The 27,259-nt window shown below is 51.0% G+C and overlaps 12 protein-coding genes across 12 annotated transcripts; 8 read left to right on the top strand and 4 right to left on the bottom strand.

Annotated features, from left to right (window-relative positions):
- Positions 1 to 100: 100 nt before the first annotated feature.
- Positions 101 to 1,156, top strand: PMZ80_003287 (uncharacterized protein; the record flags this gene model as incomplete). The annotated part of the gene is made up of 1 exon (XM_064871716.1): positions 101 to 1,156. The coding sequence occupies one exon, from the start codon at positions 101 to 103 to the stop codon at positions 1,154 to 1,156; it is 1,056 nt and encodes a 351-aa protein (XP_064732096.1).
- A 2,320-nt stretch (positions 1,157 to 3,476) lies between these two features.
- Positions 3,477 to 4,199, top strand: PMZ80_003286 (uncharacterized protein; the record flags this gene model as incomplete). Its single annotated transcript, XM_064871715.1, has 1 exon — positions 3,477 to 4,199. The coding sequence occupies one exon, from the start codon at positions 3,477 to 3,479 to the stop codon at positions 4,197 to 4,199; it is 723 nt and encodes a 240-aa protein (XP_064732095.1).
- A 68-nt stretch (positions 4,200 to 4,267) lies between these two features.
- PMZ80_003285 (uncharacterized protein) lies at positions 4,268 to 5,317 on the bottom strand (the record flags this gene model as incomplete). Its single annotated transcript, XM_064871714.1, has 1 exon — positions 4,268 to 5,317. The coding sequence occupies one exon, from the start codon at positions 5,315 to 5,317 to the stop codon at positions 4,268 to 4,270; it is 1,050 nt and encodes a 349-aa protein (XP_064732094.1).
- Positions 5,318 to 6,136: 819 nt separating this feature from the next.
- PMZ80_003284 (uncharacterized protein) lies at positions 6,137 to 6,749 on the top strand (the record flags this gene model as incomplete). The annotated part of the gene is made up of 2 exons (XM_064871713.1): positions 6,137 to 6,272; positions 6,346 to 6,749. The coding sequence occupies 2 exons, from the start codon at positions 6,137 to 6,139 to the stop codon at positions 6,747 to 6,749; spliced, it is 540 nt and encodes a 179-aa protein (XP_064732093.1).
- Positions 6,750 to 7,116: 367 nt separating this feature from the next.
- Positions 7,117 to 8,350, bottom strand: PMZ80_003283 (uncharacterized protein; the record flags this gene model as incomplete). The annotated part of the gene is made up of 2 exons (XM_064871712.1): positions 7,117 to 7,871; positions 7,921 to 8,350. The coding sequence occupies 2 exons, from the start codon at positions 8,348 to 8,350 to the stop codon at positions 7,117 to 7,119; spliced, it is 1,185 nt and encodes a 394-aa protein (XP_064732092.1).
- Positions 8,351 to 9,550: 1,200 nt separating this feature from the next.
- PDK2 ([Pyruvate dehydrogenase (acetyl-transferring)] kinase isozyme 2) lies at positions 9,551 to 10,810 on the top strand (the record flags this gene model as incomplete). Its single annotated transcript, XM_064871711.1, has 2 exons — positions 9,551 to 9,665; positions 9,714 to 10,810. The coding sequence occupies 2 exons, from the start codon at positions 9,551 to 9,553 to the stop codon at positions 10,808 to 10,810; spliced, it is 1,212 nt and encodes a 403-aa protein (XP_064732091.1).
- Positions 10,811 to 12,115: 1,305 nt separating this feature from the next.
- AHA1 (Co-chaperone) lies at positions 12,116 to 13,188 on the top strand (the record flags this gene model as incomplete). Its single annotated transcript, XM_064871710.1, has 3 exons — positions 12,116 to 12,338; positions 12,390 to 12,472; positions 12,529 to 13,188. The coding sequence occupies 3 exons, from the start codon at positions 12,116 to 12,118 to the stop codon at positions 13,186 to 13,188; spliced, it is 966 nt and encodes a 321-aa protein (XP_064732090.1).
- A 486-nt stretch (positions 13,189 to 13,674) lies between these two features.
- On the top strand, positions 13,675 to 17,895 carry PMZ80_003280 (uncharacterized protein; the record flags this gene model as incomplete). The annotated part of the gene is made up of 1 exon (XM_064871709.1): positions 13,675 to 17,895. One exon carries the CDS (start codon positions 13,675 to 13,677, stop codon positions 17,893 to 17,895), a length of 4,221 nt encoding a protein of 1,406 aa, XP_064732089.1.
- A 376-nt stretch (positions 17,896 to 18,271) lies between these two features.
- PMZ80_003279 (uncharacterized protein) lies at positions 18,272 to 19,320 on the top strand (the record flags this gene model as incomplete). The annotated part of the gene is made up of 2 exons (XM_064871708.1): positions 18,272 to 18,609; positions 18,684 to 19,320. The coding sequence occupies 2 exons, from the start codon at positions 18,272 to 18,274 to the stop codon at positions 19,318 to 19,320; spliced, it is 975 nt and encodes a 324-aa protein (XP_064732088.1).
- Positions 19,321 to 19,451: 131 nt separating this feature from the next.
- NDH51 (NADH dehydrogenase [ubiquinone] flavoprotein 1, mitochondrial) lies at positions 19,452 to 21,026 on the bottom strand (the record flags this gene model as incomplete). The annotated part of the gene is made up of 2 exons (XM_064871707.1): positions 19,452 to 19,621; positions 19,676 to 21,026. 2 exons carry the CDS (start codon positions 21,024 to 21,026, stop codon positions 19,452 to 19,454), a joined length of 1,521 nt encoding a protein of 506 aa, XP_064732087.1.
- Positions 21,027 to 21,768: 742 nt separating this feature from the next.
- PMZ80_003277 (uncharacterized protein) lies at positions 21,769 to 24,117 on the top strand (the record flags this gene model as incomplete). The annotated part of the gene is made up of 2 exons (XM_064871706.1): positions 21,769 to 21,832; positions 21,914 to 24,117. The coding sequence occupies 2 exons, from the start codon at positions 21,769 to 21,771 to the stop codon at positions 24,115 to 24,117; spliced, it is 2,268 nt and encodes a 755-aa protein (XP_064732086.1).
- Positions 24,118 to 25,059: 942 nt separating this feature from the next.
- On the bottom strand, positions 25,060 to 27,159 carry PMZ80_003276 (uncharacterized protein; the record flags this gene model as incomplete). The annotated part of the gene is made up of 1 exon (XM_064871705.1): positions 25,060 to 27,159. The coding sequence occupies one exon, from the start codon at positions 27,157 to 27,159 to the stop codon at positions 25,060 to 25,062; it is 2,100 nt and encodes a 699-aa protein (XP_064732085.1).
- Positions 27,160 to 27,259: the final 100 nt, after the last annotated feature.

The raw sequence follows: 27,259 nt of genomic DNA, 5'->3' as shown, positions 1-27,259 counted from the left end.
GTCTTCTTCATGCTGTTACGCCGTTGAAGGGGCCCCTATGGCATGATTCGCGCGCTTGAACTGCTCTGAACCCACGTTCGAGTCCACCAAGACCAGCACGATGCGCACAAACGTACCACCAGTCACCAGAGCACTGATCTTGCTGACTTGTTCGTTCTCTTTCATTTGTGCAGCTGCCAGATGGAACACCTCCGCAACAGCCGCAGATGGTTCTGCCGTGCCCCCTGATCGATTGATACCATATCCGACTCTGGTTCCATCCAAGTCCCTCTACTACCCGTGGACAGTCCTCACGTCGATATTTGTTGAAGAGAACATCTTAAACTTCTTCATCAATACTGCGGCCGTCTACCTGAGCGGGAGATACCTGGAAAGAGCTTGGGGATCAAAAGATTTTGCTATCGTTGCTCTGATTGGGGCTGTGATCCCAAACCTCTTGGTCATTCCGACTTATGTGCTATGGGGCATAATCACGCTGGACACCACTCGAGCAGACACACCAATCGCTGGGGCCATCACATTGCAAGCAGCTTTTCTGGTAGCATTCAAACAGCTTGTGCCCGAGCACACTGTGAGCCTATACAAGGGTCTAATCAAGATTCGTGTTAAACACTTTCCTGCAATTTTCCTTCTCCTGAACACCTTCTCGGGCGTTGTCTTCGGGACAGACACCGCATTGCTGCTGGCGTGGTACGGGTTGGTTGTTACTTGGATATACTTGCGGTTCTTCAAATACCAGCCAGAGCTCGGCACAAGCACTGGCGGACTGAGGCTGAAAGGTGATGCGAGCGAGACCTTCGCCTTTGCGACCTTCTTTCCAAACGCAGTTCAACCGCCGATTGCTGCCATCTGCGATCAGATCTACATTTTCTGCTGCAATGTCAAGATCTTGAGGCCATTTTCAGATGAGGCAGTCGCGTCGAGCAATGAACAAGCCGCTTTGCGTGGAGAAGACGCTCTGCCGACTGTCATGAGCCGTGATCTGGGCGCACGACCGATAAGCAAGCGGGAAGAAGCGGAAAGAAGAAGAGCACTAGCACTGAAAGCTCTCGATGAACGGCTCAATGCAGCAAACAGTCAAACTCCAACCAGCATCTCAACTGCGCCAGCAGCAAATACTGATCAGGCACATTCGCAGTCATCAACCACAACTTAGCCAGTACAAGGATGGTCAAATACAAGAGAGGCAGCTTTCGCGGTGTAGCACTGATGTGCGCGTAGCTTCACTTCAGCAACCAGAGGACACCGCTGGTATTACGAACACTTCAACGACATGTTGCCACGCAACCCCATATCAAATAGCGTGATGAGCTGTTGTCTTTGTTCGATTGCGACGCAAAAGAACTTATGGCTTCGAGCTAAGCTCTAGTTGAGCTTGACGCTCGAAGCTCCGCGCCTAACGCCTCGGCACCGGAGACCACCGGCCGTCATATCTAGCGCAGATACCATATCGTCTTGCTGTATGCCTATCAAATGAGCACGCTGTCTATCGATACCAAGTACATATGCTCGCTCGCCACAACTGCATGCGACTCTGCGATCGAGTGGAGCACAATTACCGTTTAGAAAAGGCAGGTGCATCAAAGCGAAATCTTCATTCGTCAACAGCCACATTTCTCACCCCAGATCTCAGCGAGGGTTGTTCCCGGACCTACCATGAAGCTCTTGTGCCTTGCAGGCCCACGCTAGCTTCCCAGAGCTCTATGTCATAGACGAATTTCAAAATATAATGATTGAGATCTTCTTCGATCTCTTTTCTCGAGTCGGACGCCGTACCGCAAGATGAAGATTTCTACTGTGCTCAGCACAGCTCTGCTGACAAGCATCTCAACTGCTCAAGACCTCTACCCGGGCCTTAGCGATGTCAACCATACTTGTGTGATCAGTGCGTCGTCAAGCAATGTTTGCGTGTCCTGGACTAACCTTTGTGCAGAGCCACAATTGCTATCTTGCCCTTCTCAAAATCCGCTCGATGTCGACAGCTGCTGTACCGAGACTTTTGGTGGACTGGTACTGCTGACCCAGTTCTGGAGCACATATACTGGACTCGAGAGTCAAGGACAGCTGCTTCCGTCAGATACATGGACGCTGCACGGACTGTGGCCTGACTATTGCAATGGGTATGTCAATACTACGCTTCCAGGCAGTCCCACCCTCTCTCAAGTGACCGTTCTGATCTTGACCAATAGTTCCTACACACAATATTGCGATTTGACTCGCCAATTCGACCCGGCTGGATCTTTGTCGCCAAACGTCACCGACTTCCCTCGAAATGGCACGGTCGTTCCCCCGTATACGGGCCCACCAATCTCGAGTTTCATCGAGCAATGGGAGCGCTACGATCTTCTGGAGTGGATGAATACGTACTGGATCAATCAAGGTGCATCAAACGCCGACTTTTGGGCTCATGAGTTTTCAAAGCACGCAACGTGTTACAGCACTTTCCAGGTCAGTGAAGAAATTGCGAGAAAAAGGTGTATGGCTGACCAACCTTAGATCCCCTGCTACGGCCCGAACTACAGGGAGCACGAGGACGTAATTGACTTCTTCGACACCACAATCAAATACTACCTCAGGTACCCGACTTGGTCATGGTTAGCAAACGCAGGCATCAAGCCAAGCAATACTACCCAGGTCACCTTGTTAGATGTTCAAGGGACGTTGACTGAAGCGTCCGGCGCAGTTCCATATATCGGCTGCAGAGGTCCGCGATACAACGAGACGGATGCCGGTCAGGGGTCAAATGACACTGGCCGTACTATTATCTCCGAGGCATGGTACTACAACCATGTTCATGGGCGGGTACAGGAAGGCAACTCGATTGCAGTGAATGCTACGGGGTCCACCTCGAGCTGTGCGAAGGCTGAGGGCGCGTTGTGGTACTATGAGCCGACCGACAGCTCGATCCGGTCTTAAGGACATTCGGGTGTAGGGTTTGTACGCAGCGGATATAGACAAAAGTACAAAGTAGTGTATTGAAGCTAATCCTTGTTTATCATCTCACGTTGTGTTTGCTCGCTGTCCGAACCTTTAATTCCGAACCTGCATTTTGCCTCATACAGACATGCCAAGAAGGAACTCTGTCAGCTTTCCAGCTCTGATCTTCATCCTTCCTGCTATCATGTCTTCGCAGTTCAGTTACACGAAATTGGAGTGAAATACTGTTAAGCAAGGTGAACCGGACTAAGCAATACTCAGCATAACGGTATAAATTCAGATACCATACTGAGCATGATGCCGAATGGATAAATCCAGGCAATAACAGCTGACGTTTTCAACGACAGACCTACCATGGAACACTCTATATGACCCACGTACCTTAGACGCTGACTACAGCTGTAGCTTTTTCCTTCTGGCGTCTCGTCGTGTCTTCTGGATATATCTGCTCTGACACCTTCTCTTGATGGTTCTATTTTGCCCAATACCGCGGGTCTAGCAGCCACTCATTCACGCATATATCGCATCGAACGATCACCATGCCGGTAACAGAACTAGCACTTCTACACTACAAGTCACGACCCTCAACAACCTCCTCCAAACCACCAGTGTCAGATACCACCCTCGAAAACCTCACCCGCGCAGCACGCAAGCAAGCGTCCTTCTCTCACTACCCAGTTGCACTCTTGCAATGCCACGAGGATCCGACGCTGATCTACCTTATCGGCGGCTGGGATACTGTAGAGCAGCACATGAACGAGTGGGTCCCGTGTCAGGCGAACCAAGAATTGCTCAAGTTGTTGAGTACTGACGTGGACGTCAAGTGGATGTTTCACCTTGATATGGATCCGGCGGATGTGGTTGATAGGCTCGTGAAGAGTAGGCAGGGTGTTAGTGACGACGGCAAGGATTTTGTTGTGGCGATTGGGAGGCACTTTGTTAAGGAGGGCCTGCGTGAAGGATTTTGGGCGACTTGGAAGGAGAATGTGGATGCGCTGGAGGATTTCGTGGGCGGGAGAGCAAAACGGGAAGGTGGGTGGAGGATTGACGATGGTGTTTCGGCAGATGATAGGACTGGGGATAGAGTGACCGAGAAGGGTGCGGTGCCCGATGAGTTTGTGCTTTTTACTGCTTGGGAAAACGTGGAACGACATATGGATTTTGCGAAGACTGAAGGGTTTATGCGGTATGGCAAGATCACGGATTACCTCGATGGGGCGGAGATCCGACATGGGAGGGTGTTCTGTATTGCCGAACCTTAGAGACTGTTTGGTGTCCTCCGACGATGCAGCAAAACCTCACATACCTTCTGCAAAGGTTCCTCACAGTACTAGACCTTCTGGTCGAGGATCTCAGCTACGCTACCATCCCATCCCTGCATTAGAGCCTTCATCTCCTCCCAAACAGTATCTCCAAGCCTTCTACCTTGCTCACTCCTCAGCGCATCCCATTCCTCAACAAAGTGACCGGCAGCCCACAACTGACCCATGCTCTCCTCTCCCTGCGTCAATGCTTGCAGATACGCGTTTGCACCGGCTTCAGCACTCTTAGCAAACACAACAAACAAGACCTGAGCAAACACCCTGACAGCCCAATGCTTGTAATTTCGGCCGAGATCAGACTTGGTCATGCCCGGACAAACAGAGTTGATGATCACGGATGGTTTGGCGTCTGTGCTACGCAGGGCTGGTAGATACACCATGCGCCGCATGGCATACTCCAGCATGAGTTTAGATCGACCGTATGAGGCTAAACCCCCAGCGATACCTGCAGGGAGTCGCTGCGGTTGCGACATTTCCTTGAGCGGTGTCGAGGAAGACAATGTTGATTGGTCCTTTGGAAACGAGGCGCCCAAGGTGGCATTCCGGGAGGAACTGAATGTCAGGTGTGTTTGGGTCTTGCTGGACTTTGCGGTCGCTGTGAGGAGCGGCAATAGCAGTGTTGCGAGGAAGACAGTGCTGATGGTGTTGACTTGCAGGACTTCCTCGAAGCCTTCTGGGCTTGTGCGGTATTCGGGTGTATTCATGCCAGCGTTGAGGATGGCGGCGTCAAGCTTGTTGCTTGTGCTGTTAAGGCCCTCCATGAAAGCTTTGACGCCGGTAGAGCTGCCCATATCAAGTACTATATGTATGATTTCTGTTCGTTCGGGGCGTTTTGTATCGGCCAGCCACTGCTTGATTTGCGATTTTGTTGCTTCCCCTTTTGCCTCTGACCTCGTCGTAACAATCAATTTGTCGGCACCAAGGGCAGCCACTTTCTTCGCTGCTTCGAGACCGAGGCCCGTGTTCGCACCGGTCACCAACACGACTTGGCCTTCGAAGGACTTTTTGACCTCCGCTGGTGGATTCCATTTCTCACCGAGCAGCTTGAGTGGATTCATGGCAGGCTGCAGCTAGGAAGCACATTGAGACAACACAAAGCAGATCGAATATAGCACGGTATTAGGACAAATTGAAGCACTCACAGAACTGCAGAGACTTCCAGGCATGATAGTCATGGTAAATATAGTCCATCTAGACATCATTGGATCAAGAGCCAAGCCTTTGCCATTGTCGCACCTCCTTCTCGGGCGACTGAACGGCATGGTTAGCTGGTACTGGTCGGCCTGAAAGAACGAAATCATATACCGACGGCGGACTTCAATTGGGTAGAAGAGACGTGAAGGAGAAAGTAAGTCGTTGTCGATGTGTGAGTAGAGCATCTCGCACGAGAGGAGCATCGAAGGGGCCAATCAAGGCGCGCTTTAGCTCTCGGACGATAGCATGCTGGACCGCAATGCGGATGAACGACTTGCAGCGCGCCTTGAAATCTTGATGCTTAATTGCAAGAAGCCAAGACAGAAGGGACTCAGTAGGTAGATTGCGATGCTCGTCGTGATAGAGCTGTTGTTCTGGTATGCCAGTGACTCCCGCAGTATACAGAAGGCGAAGTCAGGAGAAACTGAGGACGTGCTCAAGAATTCGTATCCGGCGAGCCAAGCAAGCCATTATGGCATATCTACAGTCGACGGTCGTCATCGTAGGTGATCGCGCACGGAATATCAAACGAATGTCACTTTCACCTTTCTCAAGTCAGCAGAATCATGATGTGCTGACACATTGCTTCGAACCAACAAGAGCGCGATGAGGTGCACTGGTCTGCGACCACATAGATAATTCCTCCATTCCTTCCATTCTCTGCGCAGCAAGAGCATCAAACGATGAATCCAGCAGAACAGCAGCCACCAACACAGGATGGAAACGTCCTCGGTGCTGCAGCGGCACCCACGCAGGGTCCGCCTCAGCTACCTCCGCAGATGTTCACGACTGCAGCACAATTACTTGATCTCACGGACAGTAGGTACCCTTTCACTGTTTCAGCGCATTCTTTGCAAGAAGACACCTTGAGGATGAGTTATGCTAAACATAGATTTCAACCCTACAGAAAAACTCATGCTAGTCCTACGTGATGGCCGAAAACTCCTCGGTGTCCTGCGAACATGGGATCAATTCGCCAATCTTGTTCTGACGGAGACGAAAGAACGATACTACGTCGAAGCACCTTCTCCCGCTGGTTCTCCACGAAAACTGTTCTGCGACATTCCTAGGGGAACCTTCCTTGTTCGAGGCGAGAATGTGCTATTGTTGGGGGAAATCGATCTTGACAGGGACGACGAGGATCCGCCAGGCTATGTTGAGGGACCGGTAGAAGAGGTCTTTGAGATTCAAAAGCGACAAGAGAATGAGCGGAAGAAGAACGATAAGACGAAAGCACGGAAAGCTGGTGACTTCTGGGGAGGCGAGCTGGAGGGGAGTGGTGAGGTGCTGTTCTAGGGGCAGTACGACGTTAACCGATATGAGCGAGAAACAGTCCTCAACAGAGTGCTGTTTCAAGCAGCACAACTGTTGGGAGGCAGTCTGATGTCTGATTTGGCATTAGACTCAGACAAGAGTGGTGATGAGATCCTCGCGAAACGAGCCTGGGCAGAATATTGTGAAATGCCTCAAGGTCCGTAAGCGAAGGAACAAAACGAACTCGCGGCAAATTGCTGCAACATCTTCATATCATTGGCATTATTCTGGTAGAAGGACATTAATATGTCTCCGACATCAACTGTGGCTATGTCAGTAGCTCACGATATATCACATTGGTCCCAGCAGCAACACATCCTGCGGGTGATCAAGTATGAAACTCATTAGCTCAGCTTGACTCCAGTCTACTGAGCCAATTCATAACCATCATTGCTTGAGTTACGGCAACCTTCTCGCCGAACCGCATGCCATCCCAGCTAGTAGCTTGTACTGTCATGTTCCACATGCCGAGAGCATCGACGTCGTGCTCTTGAGCTACTTCAGTCATCTTGCGATCAAAGTTCCAAATCTCTTGGTTGCCTTTCCTTCCCTTGAGCTCAATGTGACCAGCGGCAGTTGGTCCGATCCAAAGCATTGGAGTGTTTCGGCCAGAGTCATCTGCTAGCTCCACGAACCTGCCCAAAGATGTCGCGGCGTCCTCCGCGGGTGCAGACGAAGGTCCTAGCGAGTGTATGATGGGAATGGGTCGATACTGCGATCGTGGTGCGCGCGGAACAATCTGCTTGAAATTCTCGATAGTGGAAAGACCCGGCTGTGCAGACTCTGTCCTCAAAAAGGCATGTCGCACTCGGTCGCAGAAGTATGGGCTGCCAGAGTGGTCGTTTTGACTAGCCTTTTCTGAGTCCACAAGGTAGTGCTGCCTGCAGTCTTGCTTTATAAATTGGTTGTTGCATCTGCATTGTTCTTGCAAATTTCGATCCATAGACGCCAAATCCAGAGAACCGAGGGCCAGATCACGTCGTAGCAGGATGTTTAGCCCATTGTGGATAGTCTGCAGCGTATCGTCACCGATAAAGACGAGGCCGTCGAATCTTTCAAGAATGAAGCACATCTCCTCAACTTCGAACCATCGATAATTGCAGTCTAATCCTGTCAGCGGGCGTCCTCCCTGCCTCTCAATACCCATACATACCTCGAGACGTGTACGGAGCGTCGAAACCCACTCTTCCACCTTCAGACATGGCTCGAAGAAGATGTTTTCGGTCATGACAGAATGTGCCAGAGTTGTGGAAGCCTAGGTGATCTTTCAGAGGAGGGGCGTAGAGCTCTGCGGCACGAATATTGCATTCTGAAAACCCTTCGAAGTTGCCAAAGTAGTTGTGAAGCCCAACCCTTTCTACTGCAGATGTGAACTTGCCGTTGCTGTGGAGCTCGGGCAGGGGCAGAAGCAACCACCCTAAGAGAAGTGCGAGACAGACGTAGAGAAGGATGAGCCCTTTGTTGAATGAGCGGACTAGAGGTGCCTCTGGGACAATGTCATCGATGACCTGACGCACTTTAGAAAAGATTGTAGAGCGTGCTGGTGATGGAGTGCGTGATCGAAAGGCATCTGTTTGAGCCATTGTTCGGGGTGAAGTTGTGCGTCAGAATGAACGGGAAGTTAAATGGCTGGTGATTTGGTAATTTTTGTTTAGATACACGATAGCAGGCATGATTGATCTATAGAGGCATCGTCATGTTGAAAGTACCTACTTTGTCAGTCGCATCTCGCGCCTTCCTCCAGCTTCAACTCATGCACCCGAATTCTTGGATCGAGGTCCTACCTTCAAGTTCTTTGTTTGTCTTTTCTCAACCACGAGCTGGCTGTCGGTATACACCGCTCTCCATCTTGCACCCATGGGCTTCATAACATCAAGTCGTTTGTTCAGCCATAAGTATGACCTGGCTTGTCGAGTATAGCATAAATCAATCACTCGTGTGCCGAACCTTACCTCGTCACCTTAAGTGACTAAAACAGATTTCCAATAGCGCAGTCGTTGCTGTTGACCCCTCTGGACTCATATCGTGCTCTTTTAGCAGTGCATCGCCCGACCTTTGCTGTTCAAAAGCTATCACTTGTGCTCTGAAGGAGGTTACAGGATCTCCCACGAAAAAGCAGTGGTGAGGCACTGGCATGTGCCGCTGCCGCACTGTGGAGTTTCGCTCAGATGTGCGGGCGCCAGTGCTGTCAGCCTCGGTAGTTCATATTAGGTGAGCTTCTATGCATTTGCGTCATAGCTATGGGCTGGCAGAGGCACTGGCAGCGGACTCATCAGCAACCATAACGCGGTCTTCCAAGCAGAATGGTACAACGCACATAAAGCTCAATATTTTGATGCTCACAAAGACCTTGATACAGGAAGGCAGTCTGTACCTGGTCAGGTGCTCGGGAGGATTTCAGCAGAAGATTTGCAGACAACGGGACTTTGTAGAGGCACTTCCCGTTCAAGCCTTCTCCACATTCAATCCTCCACACTTCATCGGTCAGAAGAGTCACTCTCCTATGCCAGCTGGAAGTATACAGTAGCTATATAACAACATCGAGATACAACAGCCCGCCTTTCAGCGAATACTGCTCGGCTACCTTCAACCGAGCTGTTCATCTCCCGGCTTCTTGCTGCAATACCGAGAAATCACGAAATCATCGGCGAGCTTCGGGTGGGTGGAGAACCTCTCGAGCTGCAACTCCTTCCGTGCGAGCACACGACATCTTGTTCGATACTTGACTCGTTCGAGTTGTACTCCCATATTTGCCAGGCCGTAAGGCCTGACTATCAGCAATCATGGCGTGGAAACCTTCAGAGTCGTTGATGAAGCGAGTTAGCCATTATGCTTCGTTCCCGCCAACCGGCGTGAGTCTTCGACAGATGGTCCAGTTTGGCGAGAAACCCTCGACTGGTGAGTCAACGTATACAAGGCCCGTGTACGTAAGCTAACAAGCGCAAGGCACACTGTTTCGCGCCTCGCAGTTCCTCTCCGAAGAGCTACCAGTTCGTCTTGCGCACCGGGTGGAAGAACTGAACAAGCTGCCTGACGGGCTCGGTGAAATGTCTTCGATACAGAAGGTTCGAGACTGGTATGCTCAGTCGTTCGAAGAAATCACGGAAATGCCGAAACCGAACCTCGACAAGAGCACTCGAGATCGACTACTGAACCCGCCGAAGAAGTCAAACCAAAAGCTGTCCAATAACGTACGGAATCCTAGCATGGCTAAGAATGGTGACAATGTTGGAGGTGTGAACAACAGAAGATACTTTGCGGCCATCGACGACAACGATAGTTGGCCACCGGAGCTTGCTGACCACAACAAGAAGTTCTCGCGCATGCTGGACAATATAAAGAGAAGACACGATCCGGTGGTGACAACTGTCGCGCAGGGCATCAATGAATATAAAAGAAAGAGGCAGCGTATGCAGATTGATTCATCCATACAGAGCTTCTTGGACAGGTTTTACATGTCTCGGATTGGGATCCGTATGCTTATTGGACAACATATAGCTCTTACCACGCAGTCGAACTCGCGGCATCCGAACTATGTGGGTATTATCTGCACAAAGACGAACGTGAGAGAACTGGCAGAAGAGGCTATCGAGAATGCTAGATTTGTTTGTGAGGATCACTACGGATTGTTCGACGCGCCGAAGGTTCAGCTCTATTGCCCGAAAGACCTCAATTTCATGTACGTGCCAGGCCATCTGTCGCACATGTTGTTCGAGACCTTGAAAAACTCCTTGCGAGCTGTGGTGGAAAGACATGGCGCGGAGAAAGAAGACTTCCCCATAACGAGAGTCATTATTGCCGAGGGCAAGGAGGATATCACTATCAAGATCAGCGACGAAGGGGGTGGCATCGCCAGGAGTGCTATACCCCTGGTCTGGACTTATATGTACACCACCGTGGACGCGACACCAGAACTAGATCCTGGCTTCAATGCCAGCGACTTCAAAGCACCAATGGCAGGGTTCGGTTACGGCCTCCCAATATCGAGATTATACGCTCGGTATTTCGGTGGTGATCTCAAACTGATCTCCATGGAGGGGTGAGTCGTCTTATCCGCAAATGCTGAAGGCCACGACTAACAGGTACCTAGCTACGGAACAGATGTATATCTTCACCTGAACCGACTATCGAGCTCTTCGGAACCTTTGCAATGACAACTACCACCAGCCATGAGGGATAGATCCTCAAATTCGTCTCGAGGATTGGCGTACGGGAGCAATATGAGCATGGCCAACATACGGTCAAGGTTAAAGAGCCGTGAAGTTTCCGACAGGAAACAAGTCGGCGATGTTGAAAGCATGATGAATGAAGAACCTGCTAGTAATATGCCCGGCAGTGGCAGCGAATGGCTTGATTGAGCAGGTCACAAAATTTCGCAATAATCAAAGCATCATGCCCAACGTCCAGGTTTGACTGATTTGCCTGTATCTGACATGTCGTTACCAGGGAGGACTCAAGCTCAGTCTTGATACCACGAGCACGATAGGTACAAGATTTGTCGCAGTTGTGCCCTGTCCCGAAAAGAGGACATTTTAGGCCGAGAACGCCCTGAGGTGGTGCTTCAATCATGGGCTGGACAGACACGCATATCGCACCGGTGCAAATGCTAACAAGTCATACAGAATCGGTCCTAGCCTGTGCGTATCTCAGGGCGGGCCTGTATATGCACTTTTTGGACCAAATATCACAACCACAGCCTGATTGGTCGCCGCTGAGTACTTCATGGAGGGCGATCACCGAAGGCGCCAAAATAGCTGTAGGGAGCTCGTTCCAATTGCGCCCTACAACATGTTCTTCGAGTCTTTGCTTTCGTGATTCTGGAGGGGGTCCCTCCTCCTTGCTTGTACCTACCCTCAGCGCGGTGGTGTTCCGGCGGCAGCGGGTGTGGAACATCAATTGAAACTACTGTAGCAGGGCTGGCTTCCTTCCGAGCCTTCATGCCTGTGATGCCTTAGAGTTTCAGGCGGGACTTGCCTGGCTTGGCATCGAGAATATTCCGTCGACCTGCGCAAGTGGAAGGTCCCAATCATTTCGTTAACTCTACCAGTGCGCAGTCATGCTCGCTCGCTACTGCGTAGTCACTGCCCCAAGTTCACACATATCAGAGGTAAGTGCTGATCAAGGCAAGCACGTTTCACATGAAGAATATTATGCTAGGCACCAGTCATATGGACATGATTTTGTACTCAAACGTCCTTGATGATCAGCCTCTGCGGTCGCAAGACTAAAGATCTGATGAAACTTCACCACGGAATTATTTCGCAGCTACGCAAGGTACACATGCTGACCTGTAAGTAGTAGACAGCCTCGAAGACCACTCACGATTCTGCGTCAGTCGATCTGCAACCATGGTCCTACACAACCCGAACAATTGGCACTGGGTGAATAAGGATGTAGGACCATGGGCAAAAGACTACCTCGACAACCAGGTCAAGGACGTGTCCGCCGATGAAGATGGAATATCAGCAAAGATTACCAAACTCACTTCTATGGACGGCGACGTAGACGTGAGCCAGCGAAAGGGCAAAGTCATCACCATCTTCGATGTCTCGTTACGCCTTGAATATGAGGGTGAGCAGCGCAGCTACACAGTCTGTACGGATAAGAGCTGACAAACTGCAGGCAAGAACAAAGAGGGCGCGGATGTTTCGGGAAGCATCAAAGTACCAGAATGCGCTTACGATACCGAACCTGACGAGTACGTTGTACGTTCTCAACCCTACCGGCCTATTTTTGAGCGGTACCTAACTCGTTGCCCTAGTTCGAGATAGACATTTACTCGGAGACAAAAGAGAAACAACCTGTCAAAGACCTGGTAAAGTCGAAAATCGTACCTCAGCTGCGCGAAATCTTTCAGAAGTTAGCCCCAGCATTGATTGCAGAGCACGGCAAAGATCTTCAGCATGCCAGTGGTTCAAACCCGGCAAGTGGCTTTGCAACACCCACATGGCACCCTCAGAGGGAGAGAACACCGCTGGCCAACAACACGAGCAAGACTACTTCTTCTGGAAACTCCTCGGTGAACACTACAACGGTTACCGCCACGGACGAGTTCCGAACTACCGCAGAAGAACTCTTCAAGACGTTTACCGACCCCCAGAGGATAGCTGCTTTCACTCGTGCTGCACCGAAGCAGTTCGACGGTGCGACCGTGGGCGGCAAGTTCGCTATATTCGACGGCAACGTTACTGGAGAATTTGTGAAGCTTGACGAGCCGAAACAAGTCGTACAAAAATGGCGCTTAGCACAGTGGCCAGAAGGTCACTACAGTACACAAGAGATAACCTTCGACCAGAATGACGTTGACCAGGTCACAAACATGCGCGTCTCTTGGACGGGTGTACCTGTTGGTCAGGAAGATGTCGTGCAGCGCAATTGGGAGGGATACTACGTTCGCAGTATCAAACAAACCTTTGGGTAAGCACTTTAGGACTGCTGTTTGATCCTTGACTAACTCATACAGCTTCGGCACGATCCTGTAAGGACACAGCAGTGACCAAAATATAGACAGCCTTCGAACACCCGCGTTGAGGGCATATAGAAATGACTTGACGCCCTTATGGGTCCAATGAGAAATGACAAGAAACGTTACCACATGCTCAAACAATATCTTGCTTGGATTTCGTGAGTCTGTTCTGTGCAAATTTGGCTGATCGTGTCATGGAAGCAGGAAACCAGGATATTTTGTGCTGACAAGGGTCCCCCCTGCAAGTCTTCAATTTCGTGTTCCAGTTACGTCAGAAGCAGAGCTTCCAACATATGTACGAGCTTCAACTCCCAGCACCGCCACACGTCCACGCCCCATCCCATCGACCTGAGCTGCTCGTATGTAATCGATGCTTGCTTGTCGTACCTAAGCTATTAATCTAGAGGTCAATAAAAGACCAATTCACGACACGAAGCTATCATGGTTGAGAAGCAGTCAGCTTCTAAGCCCGACAAGAAGGGTACCGAAAGTAAAAAGTCACCTCCCAAGCTTGAGAAGAAGGGTACTGAAAGCAAGAAGTCGCCTCCCAAGCTTCAAAAGAAGGGCGGTGAAGAGAAGCAATCAACTTCTAAGTCTGACGAGAAAGGCACTGAAGAGAAGAAGTCGGGTTCTACGCCCCAGAAGGGTAGTGAAGAGAAGCAGTCATCATCTAAGCCCGAGAAGAAGGATGTAGAAGAGAAGCAGTCGTCTTCTGAGTCCGAGAAGAAGAAGGATGGAGAAGAGAAGCAGTCGGCTTCTAACACGGAAGAAGAGGCTGGAGAAGAGAAGAAGCCAACCTCAAAAGCAGAGAAGAAGGATGGCGAAGACCTCACCACTGTTCTTGACAAGTCGCAAAGAGCAGACTTGACACTACTAATAGCCGACATCACAGAGTCGATGAGAAAATTAATCGTCGACAATTTTGATGCGACAGCGGGACTTGATCAAGATTTGCTTCAGAAGGAGGGTATGACTGACGACGAAAAGATGATGAGCGCCGATCCAAAGGCCGATCTCGACAAGAATGAGAAGCAGAAGAAATTGAAAGCAGAGTTCGAGAAAGACCTCGATACGCCCAAGATGAAGAACTTAAAGAAAAACGCGTTGAAAGCTTACGACGAGTGGCGTGAGCAGGTCATCCAGCGAGTTGGCAAGGTTGTAAACAGCGAGAGTACGGCCAAAGAACAGCTCGAGAAATCCAAGTCATCTCACTCTCGACCCAACGCACCAACCACAGTCGGCAAAATCACAGAAACACCAAAGAAAAGCACAAATTTGAAATTCAAAGACCTGTTTCCACCAACTAAGACGCCATTGACAAAGCTGCCGATGGATCAACGAACATTGGTTCTGCATTCAATCCTCCTACTCTTGCTATCCCTTGAGCACTACAACGCTGCTTCGCGAGTGCTACTGCTCAATTTGGCATCTAGCTTAAAACTATCGCTGAAGACATTCGAGCAGGACGAATATGTGACAGCTAAGGGTCTCCTGGAGAATGCCAAAGAATTATCGGCTACCGAGGAGACGAAGAAGAAGAATGAAGACGACAAGGACAGCAGACAGAAGAGAGTCAGGTACGCTGCGATAGCCGGAGCAGCCATCATTGGCGTGGCTGGCGGATTTGCGGCTCCTCTGTTGGCATCCGGGATAGGCAGTGTTGCATCTGGGCTCGGCCTCGGGACGACCGCTGCTGCAGGCTACCTTGGCTCAGTGGCGTCCTCCTCGTTGCTCGTAGGCAGTCTGTTTGGAGCATACGGTGGTCGAATGACAGGACAAATGATGGATCAGTACGCGCGAGAAATCCAGGACTTTGAGTTCCTCCCAGTGCACTCGAACCAAAAAACGAGCGAAGATCCGAGCGACGGAGCGAAACAGGCCAGTGAGCATGACCATAAGCTCAGAGTGACGATTTGCCTCTCGGGCTGGTTGACGGAGAAGGAAGAGGTGCTCAAGCCGTGGAGAGTACTTGGGTCTGGAGCCGAAGTCTTTGCGTTGAAATATGAGCTTGAAGCCCTCCTCAACCTCGGAAATGCTATGGACGGAATGGTTCAAAGTGCGGCCTGGGGCTATGCGCAGAAGGAGCTCATTCAGCAGACGGTGTTTGCTGATTTGATGGCTGCAATGTGGCCGATGGGTCTACTGAAGGTCGCTCGGGTTCTCGACAATCCATTCAGTGTTGCGAAAGCAAGAGCAGAAAAGGTTGGCGAGGTGCTCGCGGATGTCCTTATTAATCGTGCGCAAGGCGAGCGTCCAGTCACCCTGATCGGCTACTCACTTGGAGCAAGAGCGATCTACGTGTGCTTGCAGACTCTCGCAAAGAGGCGCGCTTTCAACCTGGTGGAGAACGCGATCCTTATTGGTGCACCCACTCCTTCCGACACCAGCGACTGGCGAGTCGTAAGGAGTGCGGTCGCTGGCAGACTTGTCAACGTCTACTCCACCAATGACTATATTCTCGGTTTCATGTACCGAACCTCATCCATACAATATGGTGTTGCAGGTCTACAGCCTGTCGAAGGCCTTCCGGGAGTTGAGAACGTGGATGCTAGCGAGGATGTCGATGGCCACTTGCGTTATCGATTCCTCGTCGGCGGCATCCTCAAGAAAATTGGCTTCGAGGACATCGACATGCAAGCCGTGGAAGAAGAGCAAGAAACACTCAAGAAGATGATCGAAAAGGAAAAGAAGAATTCACTCCAAGCTCAGAGAAACAGAATCATGCGACAAGAATCCTACAAAAAAGACGGCAAAGTTGACGAGAATGCCGAGGCAGAGGACGAGGCCAGTGAGCTCGAGAAGCAAGTCAAAGACAAGACAGAGAAGTCACTAGTCTCAAGAGTCATCGAATGGTGGTACACACCACGAGCTCCAAACACGAAAGATGCTGATAAGATCGCCAGCAATCTGCAGAAAGCGATGCAAGATCCATCATCTGTTGGTGCAGCTGCAGGCGATACTGTTGAAGACGCCCGCAATGCAGTGGCACGTGTCTACGCAGCGCTACCGAACATCCCCTACATGAGTAGCAGTGGAGCTACGGGAGGCACCCCCAAAGCTGACCCAGAAAAAGTGAAGAGCGATGCAACGGAAAGTTACACCTCGCGAGCAGCATCGTACTTGCCTCATAGTATGCCATCTATGCCAAGCATGCCGAACATTCCAGGTTACTCGAAGAAGAAAGATACCTCTTCGAAACCAGCCAAGGCAACGAAAGACGCAGGAGAAGCTGCAAAGAATGCCACAAATACCGCCACAGACACGGTCGGGACAACGCTAAAGAACACCGCAAATCTACAGGACAACCCAGCTACCAAGCAACTTAAAGAAGCTCCTGGCGTCGATAAGATCGTCGAGAACGACCCAGGCGTGACTCAGACGCTCGGCAAAGTCACCGGTGCAGTAGGCACCACCGTTTCAAACACGACTGACAAAGCAACCGGCATCACCGGCAATGTCGCCGACAATGCAGGTAAGGGCGGCAGCAAAGCGGTAGACACAGTCGATTCGGGAGCCAAGAAGGCGACAGAGCTCGGAAAAGGTCTCGTGCCCGGTACAAAAGAGGACGAAGGCAAGAAGGAAGGGCCAAAGCAGTCCTACACCAGCTATGCTGCCTCCTATCTGCCATCCGTACCCTCCTGGCGATCCTCCTCGCAGAAGCAGGAGAAGGAGAAACCTGCTGCGTCTGAACGGAAACCCTCGGCACCAAAGCTAGACAGAAAGGACAGCTCACAAACAAAGGAAAAGGACGACTCCCGTCCAAAGCCGCCCAAACTAGAGCGCAAAGGTAGCTCGAATGCCGGTGCGGCGAAGTCACCACCTCCGAAACTTGGTTCGAGGAAAGCCAGTGATTCTGGTGCAGGCACGAAGTCTCCCTTGCAGCGAGTGCAGTCTGGAGCGAAAGGCGCTACGGATAATCTGCCAAATATTGCGGAGAATGTGCCTGGCTCTGACTCAGCGAAGAAGGTGGCGAGTGTGCCTCAGGAGGCTGGGAAGAAAGGTGTCGATGCAGCGGGACAGGCTGCCTCACAAGGACAGCAAGCGGTAGGCTCTGCTGCGAATACAGCGACTGACGCTGCCAAAAAGCCACAAGAGCTTGGGCAGAAGGGTATGAACGCTGCTGGACAGGTTGCTTCTCAGGGTCAACAGGCTGTCAGTGGTGGTGCCAGCGCTGCAACTGATACTGCGAAGAAGGCGGCGGGTGCACCCCAGGCAGCTGCTCAGAAGGGTGTAGACACGGCAGGTCAAGCTGCTTCACAAGGCCAACAAGCGGTAGGCTCCGCAGCAAACACAGCAACCGATACCGCGAAAAAGGCAGCAAACGCCCCTCAGCAGGCCGGACAGAAAGGTGTCGATGCAGCGGGACAAGCTGCTTCCCAGGGCCAACAAGCCGTTAGCAGTGGTGCAAGCGCAGCGACTGACGGTGCGAAGAAAGTGGCGAGCGTTCCTCAAGAAGCTGGAAAGAAGGGCGCAGACGCAGCTGGACAGGCTGTGAGCTCTGGTGCGAGTGCGACTCAGCAAGCTGGGAAGAAGGGTGTTGATACTGCTGGGCAGGTTGCTTCGCAGGGACAGCAGGCTGTGAGTGGTGGTGCTAGTGCGGCTACCGGTGCTGTTACTGGTGGGTTGGGGAAGGGTAAGAAGCTTTTCGGATTTGGTGGTTGAAGCGGTAATGTATTATAGGTGTTGCTTGTTGTATTGATATTGAGAAATTGAGGAGTTCGAAGTTGTGTTTTTCGTGGTTCTGCCTCTGTTTCTCCTCGTTCTGTTGTTTGGATGCTTCGCATGGAGTGCCCCTCCGGGTAAGTGCATCGTCACACTGTGGTTCGGCAAAGTCGTCATCTTCGTGAGATATATCAAACTTGGCTGAGGACACTATCGCAAGCGACAGGCAAATCCTGGCCTTTGGGCGGTAAGGAAGCTACGGTAGTGTGGTTAGGATGTGACTACCAGTTGAGCAGACTCATTGAAGGGACCGCGACGAGGATCATTGAACGACACGTTGCTCTGACCTCGACACACTAATGCCCATCTCTTGACCATGTCGAGCACCCCTCCAACCATTACATCCAGCAGCATCGCCTCTTCAATCATCGTCGGCGACCCAGTCTCTGCCTCAATTCCCACCCGAAGCTCAACCAGCACAACAACGCAGACCGTCTACGCCCCCCAGATCATCGGGTACTCCCCCGGACCAGACCCCTCGAGCACTCTCAACTGCGAAACACCAGACTACACGACCTTCCTCACCTCCACCGCCGGCGGAAACAAAATAGGCTGCCGCAAAATCGGCACAACGAACCAACGCATCTATGCCACGTCCTGCATACCAGCCGAGTCACAGCATGTGGTAGTGGATGATCCGTATCTGGTACAGTGGTATGTCAAGAACGTGAACTTGATTAGTACTAGATAGTAGTCTTCGTCCTTCGAAGCTAACACCACCTTAACAGCGGCTACGGCATAACCCAAAACTGCAATAAATTCGCTTTCTCCGACCCCGACGTCTCTTTCTACTCCTGCTTCACAATCGCGAACCAGACGGAAACGAAGTATCTCTGGCCAGAGCAGTGGTCGGCGCTATATGCGGATGCCGTCTCCGTCAGTTCACCATCGACCAAGTCTGAACAGGCGTCAATGACCGCCGGGCCAGCTGCGTCCTCGGACGATCCAGACTCGGGAGACGAAGCAGAGGATAACCCCTCGACCTCCGTCCCAGTGATTGCTGGAGCGTCAGCTGTGGCAGCGATAGCGTTTACGGCTTGGTTGGTGCTGCTTGCGGTCATTTGGAGGAAGAGGACGGGAAGGAGGCGTGTCCCGAATGAGCAGCCCGCTGAGCAGACACAGACGGATGTTGAAGGCACGGATAATCTGAATGTAACCAGCAACCTGAAGGCTAGTGAAGGGACACCCCCACAAGAACTGTCGGGTGGCGAAGCACATATTCATGAGCTGGAGGGGACGACGATCGCGAGTCCTCGTACACTACTAGATGGAGATGATGGACTCACTGGGACTGCGCGGACTGATACGAAGGTGAGTTCAGAGCGTGCAAGCCAAGACAGACGAGATGGCGTTGAAGCTTATTGAATGATATCAATTCGAAGAACAACTTTCGCTAAATAGATCAACGCCGGTACTGTACCATATTGATGTGCACAAAAGAACCACCTGTGTCATGCTCTCGCTGCTGTACATTTTGGTTGTAGCATACCTCCTTCCTACTGACCTGGCGAAATCAACAGACCCTCCTTGCCGGAACCTGGCTCCCAGCCTCCAGCTAGGGCCTCGGCACCGGTCTGTCTCTTGTACTCCTGTACTCTCTTCTCGAGTTCCGGTCTGAAATGTCGGATGAGGCCCTGGATTGGCCAGGCGAATGCTTCACCTAGAGCTGTGGGAAAGTTAGCTATTGATCGGGATGTACCGGGAAGATGTGTGTACTTACCACAAATAGTATGACCCTCAACCTGCTTGGTCAACTCCTGCAACATATCAATCTCTCTGGCTCTCGCCTGACCCTTCTCGAATCGCTCCATCATCTTCATAACCCACGTGCTACCCTCTCTGCAGGGCGTGCACTGGCCACACGACTCGTGCTTGTAGAATGCTGATAACCTAGAGATCATCCGGACGACATCTGCAGACTTGTCCATGACAATGACCGCGGCGGTACCGAAACCAGACTGGCTATCCTTCAGGGCATCGAAGTCCATCAATTGGTCGTCGCAGACCTTCTTTGGTAGGATGGGCGTTGATGAGCCACCCGGGATGACAGCTTGTAGATTCTCCCATCCACCCTTTACGCCACCACAGTGTCGATCGATGAGTTCTCGGAGTGGAATTGACATCTCTTCTTCGACTGTACATGGGTTGTTGACATGACCTGAGATAGAGTAGAGTTTGGTACCTTGGTTCCGCTCTCGACCGAAGCTAGCGAACCACTTGCTTCCTCGTCGCATGATTGTGGGGCAGACTGCGACGGTCTCAACGTTTGTGACTGTTGATGGACAACCGAAGAGACCGACAGCAGCTGGGAAGGGGGGCTTCAGACGTGGCTTTCCGGCCTTGCCTTCGAGTGATTCGATGAGAGATGTTTCTTCACCACAGACGTACGCGCCCGCTCCTCGGTGGAGGTAGACATCAAAGTCATAGCCTGAACCGCATGCGTTCTTTCCGATCAGGCCATCCTTGTATGCCTCTTGGATAGCTCTTTGCAGGACGGTTGCCTCATGGTAGAATTCGCCTCGGATGTAGATGTATGCAGCAGTGGCGTTCATGGCTCGTCCGACGACCAGACAACCTTCAACCAGTTTGTGAGGGTCCTTTCGCATGATTTCTCGATCCTTGCATGTTCCTGGCTCTCCCTCATCGGCGTTAATAACCAAGTACCGTGGCTTCTTGTCATTCTCCCAGCCCTTGAAGTTCATGAAGGAGAATTTAAGGCCTGATGGGAAACCTGCGCCTCCTCTTCCTCGAAGACCGGATGCCTTGATTTCGTTGATGAGCCAGTCGTGGCCCTTGCCTATTATTTCTTTTGTCTTGTGCCAGTCACCGTATTTCTTTGCGCTTGCTAAATCGGTGCCGTGGTGGCCGTAGAGGTTCTGAAATATCCTGTCTTGGTCCTTCAGACCTCCATATGTTCTTTGCTTAGGTGCGGCGTCTTGTACTGTGGCGTAGGATCGTTTCGAGGTTGATTGTGAGCTCAGACAGCTGGTGGCGGAGACCGGAGCGACATAGCTTCGTGTCGCCTTCGCTGCGACGCCAGCTGCGGCTTTGGTCGATGGTCGTGCGAGCATGTTGTTGGCTTGAACTCGACGAGACGCTCGCTTGCGGAGGATGCGAGGATTGTATGAGCGTCGACCACGAAGAACAGAGGGGCGATATCGAAACGCTTGAAAGACGTAGGATGCTTCACTAGCGTCGATCGTGGATCTTACGAAGGACAAAATCGAGTGAATTATGATTGGTCAACGTGGCCGAAACACCTCGAAGGCCAATCGACAGCCTTGCGGCTCATCACTTCCTTCACTGAAGAACAATTTCAATCTGCTTCTAGCACTACAAATACACACGGTCTCTCTTGAAGTTTTACGAACTGTCTGACGTCCCGACTAGAAGGCAAAAGAGAAGGCAATGAAAATGGTCGGGCAGGGCAGCTTGTCACAGCCGCAAGGTTGAGTCTGGCAACACTTGCCATCTTCTTCGACCCTTATCAAGTATGATCACGACGAGAGGACGGGATGTGCTTATTGTTCAGCCTCACCAGACTACTCGGGTGCTTGCTCCTTGCTGGGTGGCCGAGACAAAATTGTCTAAGCATGGTCGGGCGACGAGGACATAATTATGACAACTCTCTAAGGGAAAACAATAATGAAAACGTGTGGCACTACAATTTACCGAACTCACTACACGCTCTTCTCTTTGACACCTGCAACTATGCTGCGTCCTGACAGAGTAGGGTTCTCCTACTATCCTTTCATTAACATTGCCTAGGACAAACGCAGCCAAAAGGTCTATATTGACGAATTGGTAGTCACTATGGCAGTCTTGAAGCCTATGGCATGGAGCAGTATCTTTGGGGCCATGCCATCGCCCTTTACTAGTAAGTCCATTGTTTGCTGGAAATGCCTTGTTTCGGTCAATTGCTACAAAATAATTCCTTCAGGCTAACTTATAACCTAAGCTCCTTCACCACGTACATCAAAACCCGACATGGAGAACGACATGGTAGAAGACCAGACTGACTCTGACCACGATGACTGTGCAAAGCCAGATCTCAAGAGATGTCTCAATTTCGTCAAGCCGAGCAACGTCCCTGGAAGCGATTCAGAATCCTCGAACATCGCCGACAAGCACAAGTACAAGGTTGCGCCTCTGTTTACAGGCCAGATCCTTGCTCTGTCAGACACCAACTTCTCAGACTCCTCCAGAAACAGCTCACAAGAAGACCTCTATCCTAAATATGCACTTCTTGGGGCTCTTGGTGAGGCATCCACTGCTAGCATCATTGAGGGCATGCCTGAAAATGACCTAGTCTTCAGCAATGCTAGTGAACCATGGTCAGCATTTATTTGTGGTATTCAAGGTAGTGGCAAGAGCCACACGCTTTCCTGTCTTCTGGAGAATAGTCTTCTTGCAAAATCACCTGTTGGATATCTGAAGGCCCCAATGACCGGCATGATCTTCCACTACGACAAATTCTCCACATTCGACAGTGGTCAGCTGTGTGAAGCTGCTTATCTTTGTTCCTCGGGCATTCCCGTGCGAGTTCTTGTTGCCCCGACTAGCGAACAGCGCATGCGCAAACAGTACACGAACCTACCCAACCTCCCAAGAGACGGACCGAAGCCTCAGGTCGTACCACTCTACCTGAGGCAGAATCAACTTTCGGCGGACATCATTATGACTCTCATGGCTGTGCAGGATACTGGCGTTGCAGCGCCTCTCTATATCAGCGCCACCCTACAGCTCCTACGAGATATGGCTCTGCACAACCAGAATAGGCCTGGTTTCGACTACAAGGACTTCATGAATCGACTTGACCAGCTGACTCTGACCGAAGGTCAAATAGCTCCTCTTCAATTACGACTCAATCTGCTGAATTCCATGCTCCTTGACGAGGAGCAAGAAGATCCTGAGACGTTTGCCGTACATAGCGATACTTGGAAACCACAACCGGGGTCACTCACGATTGTGGACCTAAGCGACCAATTCGTCAACGAAGCTGACGCGTGTGCGCTCTTTTCAATCTGTCTCAAATTGTTCATGGGAGGTTGGCGATCAAGTCCTCGCATCTTTGCGCTCGATGAAGCTCACAAATTTCTCACCTCCTCAGCCGAGGCCACAAAGCTAACCACGGACCTCATTGCTATCATCAGACAGCAACGTCATTTGAGCTCGCGTGTTGTCATCGCCACCCAAGAGCCAACCGTTTCTGGCGCGCTTCTAGACCTTTGCAATGTCTCAATCGTCCATCGGTTCAATTCTCCGCAGTGGTATAGCACTCTGAGACAACACCTAGCAGGCGCTCACAGCGACAATGCAGATACCAACGAGGTGTTTCAGAAGATTGTGCAACTCTCCACCGGGGAGGCCCTCGTCTTTTGCCCGACCGCGGTTTTGAGTGAAACGGGTGGCCGACCAGACGTGCTGCGAGACGGCTATTTCAAGCTCAATGTTAGGTATAGAATCAGTGCTGATGGTGGACAGAGTATACTGCCATCGGATGTGTTGGAAGCTCAATCAGATCTCGAATACACTCAAATCGATGGTCCAGCTCTCAACCGAGTAAAAGCTCAGACATTTGGCGGCAAGGCGAAAAAGGGCAAACAAGCAGCTTTTGGCATCAACAGCAAAGCGTATGCCTCAGCTCCAACGATCGAGCCAATCCTCAGCGGAGCTCAAGCGTTCATCAGTGATACAAGTTCTTCTTCAGTATCTACGGGCAGTTCTGCAGAAGGTGTTGCTCTACCAATCCGCCAGCAAGAACCTCCGAAAGCCAATAATAGCAACGCAAGCAAACAGAAGGCTGTCCAGGCAGTACCATCCGCGTTCAAGGCTGCAAAGACAAACAAGTCACAACCAACGGCGCCCATCGCTATCAAGCACGGCAAGATCTCCATCAACGAGGTAGATCTTCGTCGTTACATGTACAACGCAGTCAAAGCGTACTTTGGTGACAACACCATCAAGGATCCCAGTGGGGCAATCGCTCAGCTTCTGAACGAAGTCGAAGCTCAGTGTGGGCTACCCAAGAATTATCTCTTGCAGCAACAATTTCGTGCCGGCTGCGAGCACACGGACTCCAAGGCTATGATGAAGGATGTCATCAAGCGCTACTACGATGACAAGGGTGTGACTCGGAAGAAGCGAGCTGATTACAAGTAGTTGCGAGGATAAGGTGCTGATACAAGAGCACGTTCCAGGGGTATGAGTTCAGGGTAGTTGTTGGGAAAAAGAGATCTGTGTGGCTGAAGACTATCGTCCAACTTGTTGAATAGCATCTAGGCACAGATAACACGAACAAGCAATAAAGTGATACGCCTTCCCGCTCTCTGCCATCGTATTCACAGTATCTACACCCAATCCTCCACTACCCCGTAGATTTGGTCTGCATCGAGAGTCATGCCTCAACTCAGGTTGCCCATAGAACCACTAATTCTGACGATCTGCACTCCGCCACTTGAAGCAGGCTTGCCTGAACAATGAAGTTCGGAATCAGACGATCAGGCTCGCATGGCACCCTCCCCAGTCCATAACTGAATATTCCACTCGGTCGCAGAAGTGCTCTACCTTCACTTCTGTTTCTGCTTTCAGGTGTAGCACTCCTGAGATGCACTTCCTCTTGCTCTGGAGGACTCCCATGTTGTCACTAGTGGCATAAGAGAGTTTCTTCCTTATCGAGTATGAAACCTGAAGCTTCAGTTCGACCTTCACCTTGTCAGCAACCCCTATCTAGATTGTTAGCCAGATTCAGCTTTGGTCGAACGCTTGAATGTGTAAGTAGAGACAACACTGGATGTTGCACAAATTCAGCTGCCTGATCTTACTGATCTGATCCAATCAACAAAGTAGGTACCTAAAACGCCGTGAGCCGAATACGGAACGTTGAGATAGTGGAACGATGAAACAAAAATGAAGCTCTTTATGCGAAAGTATGCTAGCTATGGAATGATAATGCCTGTGTAAAAATCCTCGCTTATTCGAAGCGCAGTTGCCATGTCCGGGGTACACCCAGGCTGTGTATTTCGTTCGTTAGCAGCCCGACGTCGAGCGGTTTAAAGTATCATTTGAGCTCTCCATTGGCGTTTCTGCCTGTGTTTGCGCCATTCAATACTGCTTGCAGTATAGCAAGAAACCGCTAACCCCTTCGACCTGCGCAGGTTCCTCGCTTACGAACCTCTCGATCTCAATAGGGACTCTCAAGCCTTCTTCCTCCATCACGTTCCAAGCCCAGCAGATCATTGGTGGATCGAGCCACGATCTTGTCGTGCTATCAATAGCTGTCTGTCCTACTACTTTCGGTATCGCTCCCAGAAGTGTCATGAGTGCTGGCGGTGGTTCTTCGCCTGGCGCCCAGGGGCCTGGGGATGGCACATAATACCAGTTCGGGTCCTCAGGCGGGTATGATGCTGTCATCTCTTGTGCCCAAGTTGATAAGCGCGGAGGTAGTTGAGCCTCCGAGCGATGTGTCAAACACAATGCGGAAAGTGTGATCGTGTAGCTTGTCTTGACTCTATCTTGGTGTTCCCTTATATGCGAAGGTATCGATTCGAGTATTGCATTCTCAACACTCCTGAGAGTGGACCGGACGCCATTAGCTGTCGGAGATGGCAGGAGCTCGATGAGGGAAGCCGAGGTGAACAACTCATTCTTGCTTGTCAGGCATGGTAGCCGTGAACATATGCTTTCAAGCTGAGGAGAATATACATGCGGGAGTTTCATCTGTATGCTGAGCAGCAGATCTGACGGCTGTTGGTCTGTACATGCATTGAGCAAAGCGAATGCGCAAACGCCTTCTGCGGCTTGGAGTATCTCGACCTGCTTCTTTCTGTATAGATGTGCATGTTTCTGCTTTTGCGTGCGTGCTGTGACTGGGGGGTCGTTTCGTGCCGGATCGGTACGCTGTATACGCTTTGCCCGAGCGCTGCTGTCGTACATGATTTGGGCTAGTGTCGCTAGGAGGTTTCTGAAATCCTCAAAATGATTCGGTAAGGCACTGCTCATCAACGTTTGTCGCTTATTGTACATGGCCTGGAGTTCGCGATCATTGGCGCACATGACAGAGATGCTATCCAGCAAATCATATGAGAACAGAGCTCTTTCGAGCCATTTAGCTTCTGCCACAATTGGATGCCCGATGTCGAAGATGTAGCAATTGTAATTGTCATTTGATCGGTCGTCCTTCGGCCAAGTCCTTGCAATTTCGAGCGGTGATCCAGGATGCGCATTGATGCTGATGAGGACATGCTCGTATGGATTGTTTTCCAGGACGAAGCCGTAGCTCATCAGAAGGCCCTCATTCTCGCGCGGCCCGTAGTTGTTGTATACTTCTTGCCCGGATTGGTACTCCTCTAATATCTGCAGGCCCACGTAGCTTATTCTTGCCTGCCATTCAACTAGAGCTGCTGGTCGGTGGTTGAGAATATCGAGCAGTGGAAGGAGTACCGCAAAACGATCGGAGAACAATTTCGACAGCATCTGATGACCAGGTTCTCTTTTGCCCATGGGTCGCGCCGTGTCTGCTGGCTTTGTGTCGTCCAAAACCTGTGAGGTGAAACTTCTGCTGCCAAATATCGTCGATGCCCATCTGAATAACCTGTAATGGTATGCGCCATTCTTTGCATGCTCCCAGTCCAGCCGCTGCAAAAATGCATTCGCCTCCTCGAACTGGTCCTTCCATCTCCGCGCTTGTGCGCCCAGGGCTGCTTCGAGATTTGTGCCCCTAATCCACGCTATATCTTCGTCGGACTCGAACTGTAGCGTGTCCACAGCCTCTATTGTTGGCAAGGTTCGGAGGTATTGCGCCCACCACGACCGACTCCCCAGCACATACTGCTCCATCAAGAAGAAAGTTTGAAGCACATCGGTCGCGAAAGTATACTTCTCGAGGAACGCATCAGGAAACTTGGTCCCATGATGCTCGAAAGGTGCAACATTCAGTACATTCAGGACAGAGAGAGTTGCCGTCATCGGACAGCTAGCAATTCGAGTTTTTGCTGGTAGGACTTTCCCGTCTTGAACAACCGCGTGAAAACCTTTGTCAACATGATGAACTATTTTGAGGTCAGGATGAATGAAGCCTCCTAGTCCCAAGACCCAGTCTGCCAAGTTCTTGTGGTTCTCGACAGTTGAGTTCGACGATGTGGATGGCGTGTCCTGGTCGACGTCCCCATGTACAGTTTGTTGCTCATTAGCAGGGCTACTCATTCTTCTTGATTCCTGGTAAGGAGATGATCAGTGCAGCCTATCCCTTTACGGGCAAGATATGCAGAATATAGAAGAGAAATTTGGAGGTGGGACAACTTGA

This window comes from Knufia obscura, assembly GCF_036327395.1.
Source record: "Knufia obscura strain CCFEE 5817 isolate CBS 148926 chromosome Unknown scaffold_3, whole genome shotgun sequence".
NCBI classification, from domain to species: domain Eukaryota; kingdom Fungi; phylum Ascomycota; class Eurotiomycetes; order Chaetothyriales; family Trichomeriaceae; genus Knufia; species Knufia obscura.
The sequence above is the reverse complement of the archived record's forward strand: the minus strand, read 5'-3'. Positions and strand labels throughout refer to the sequence as shown.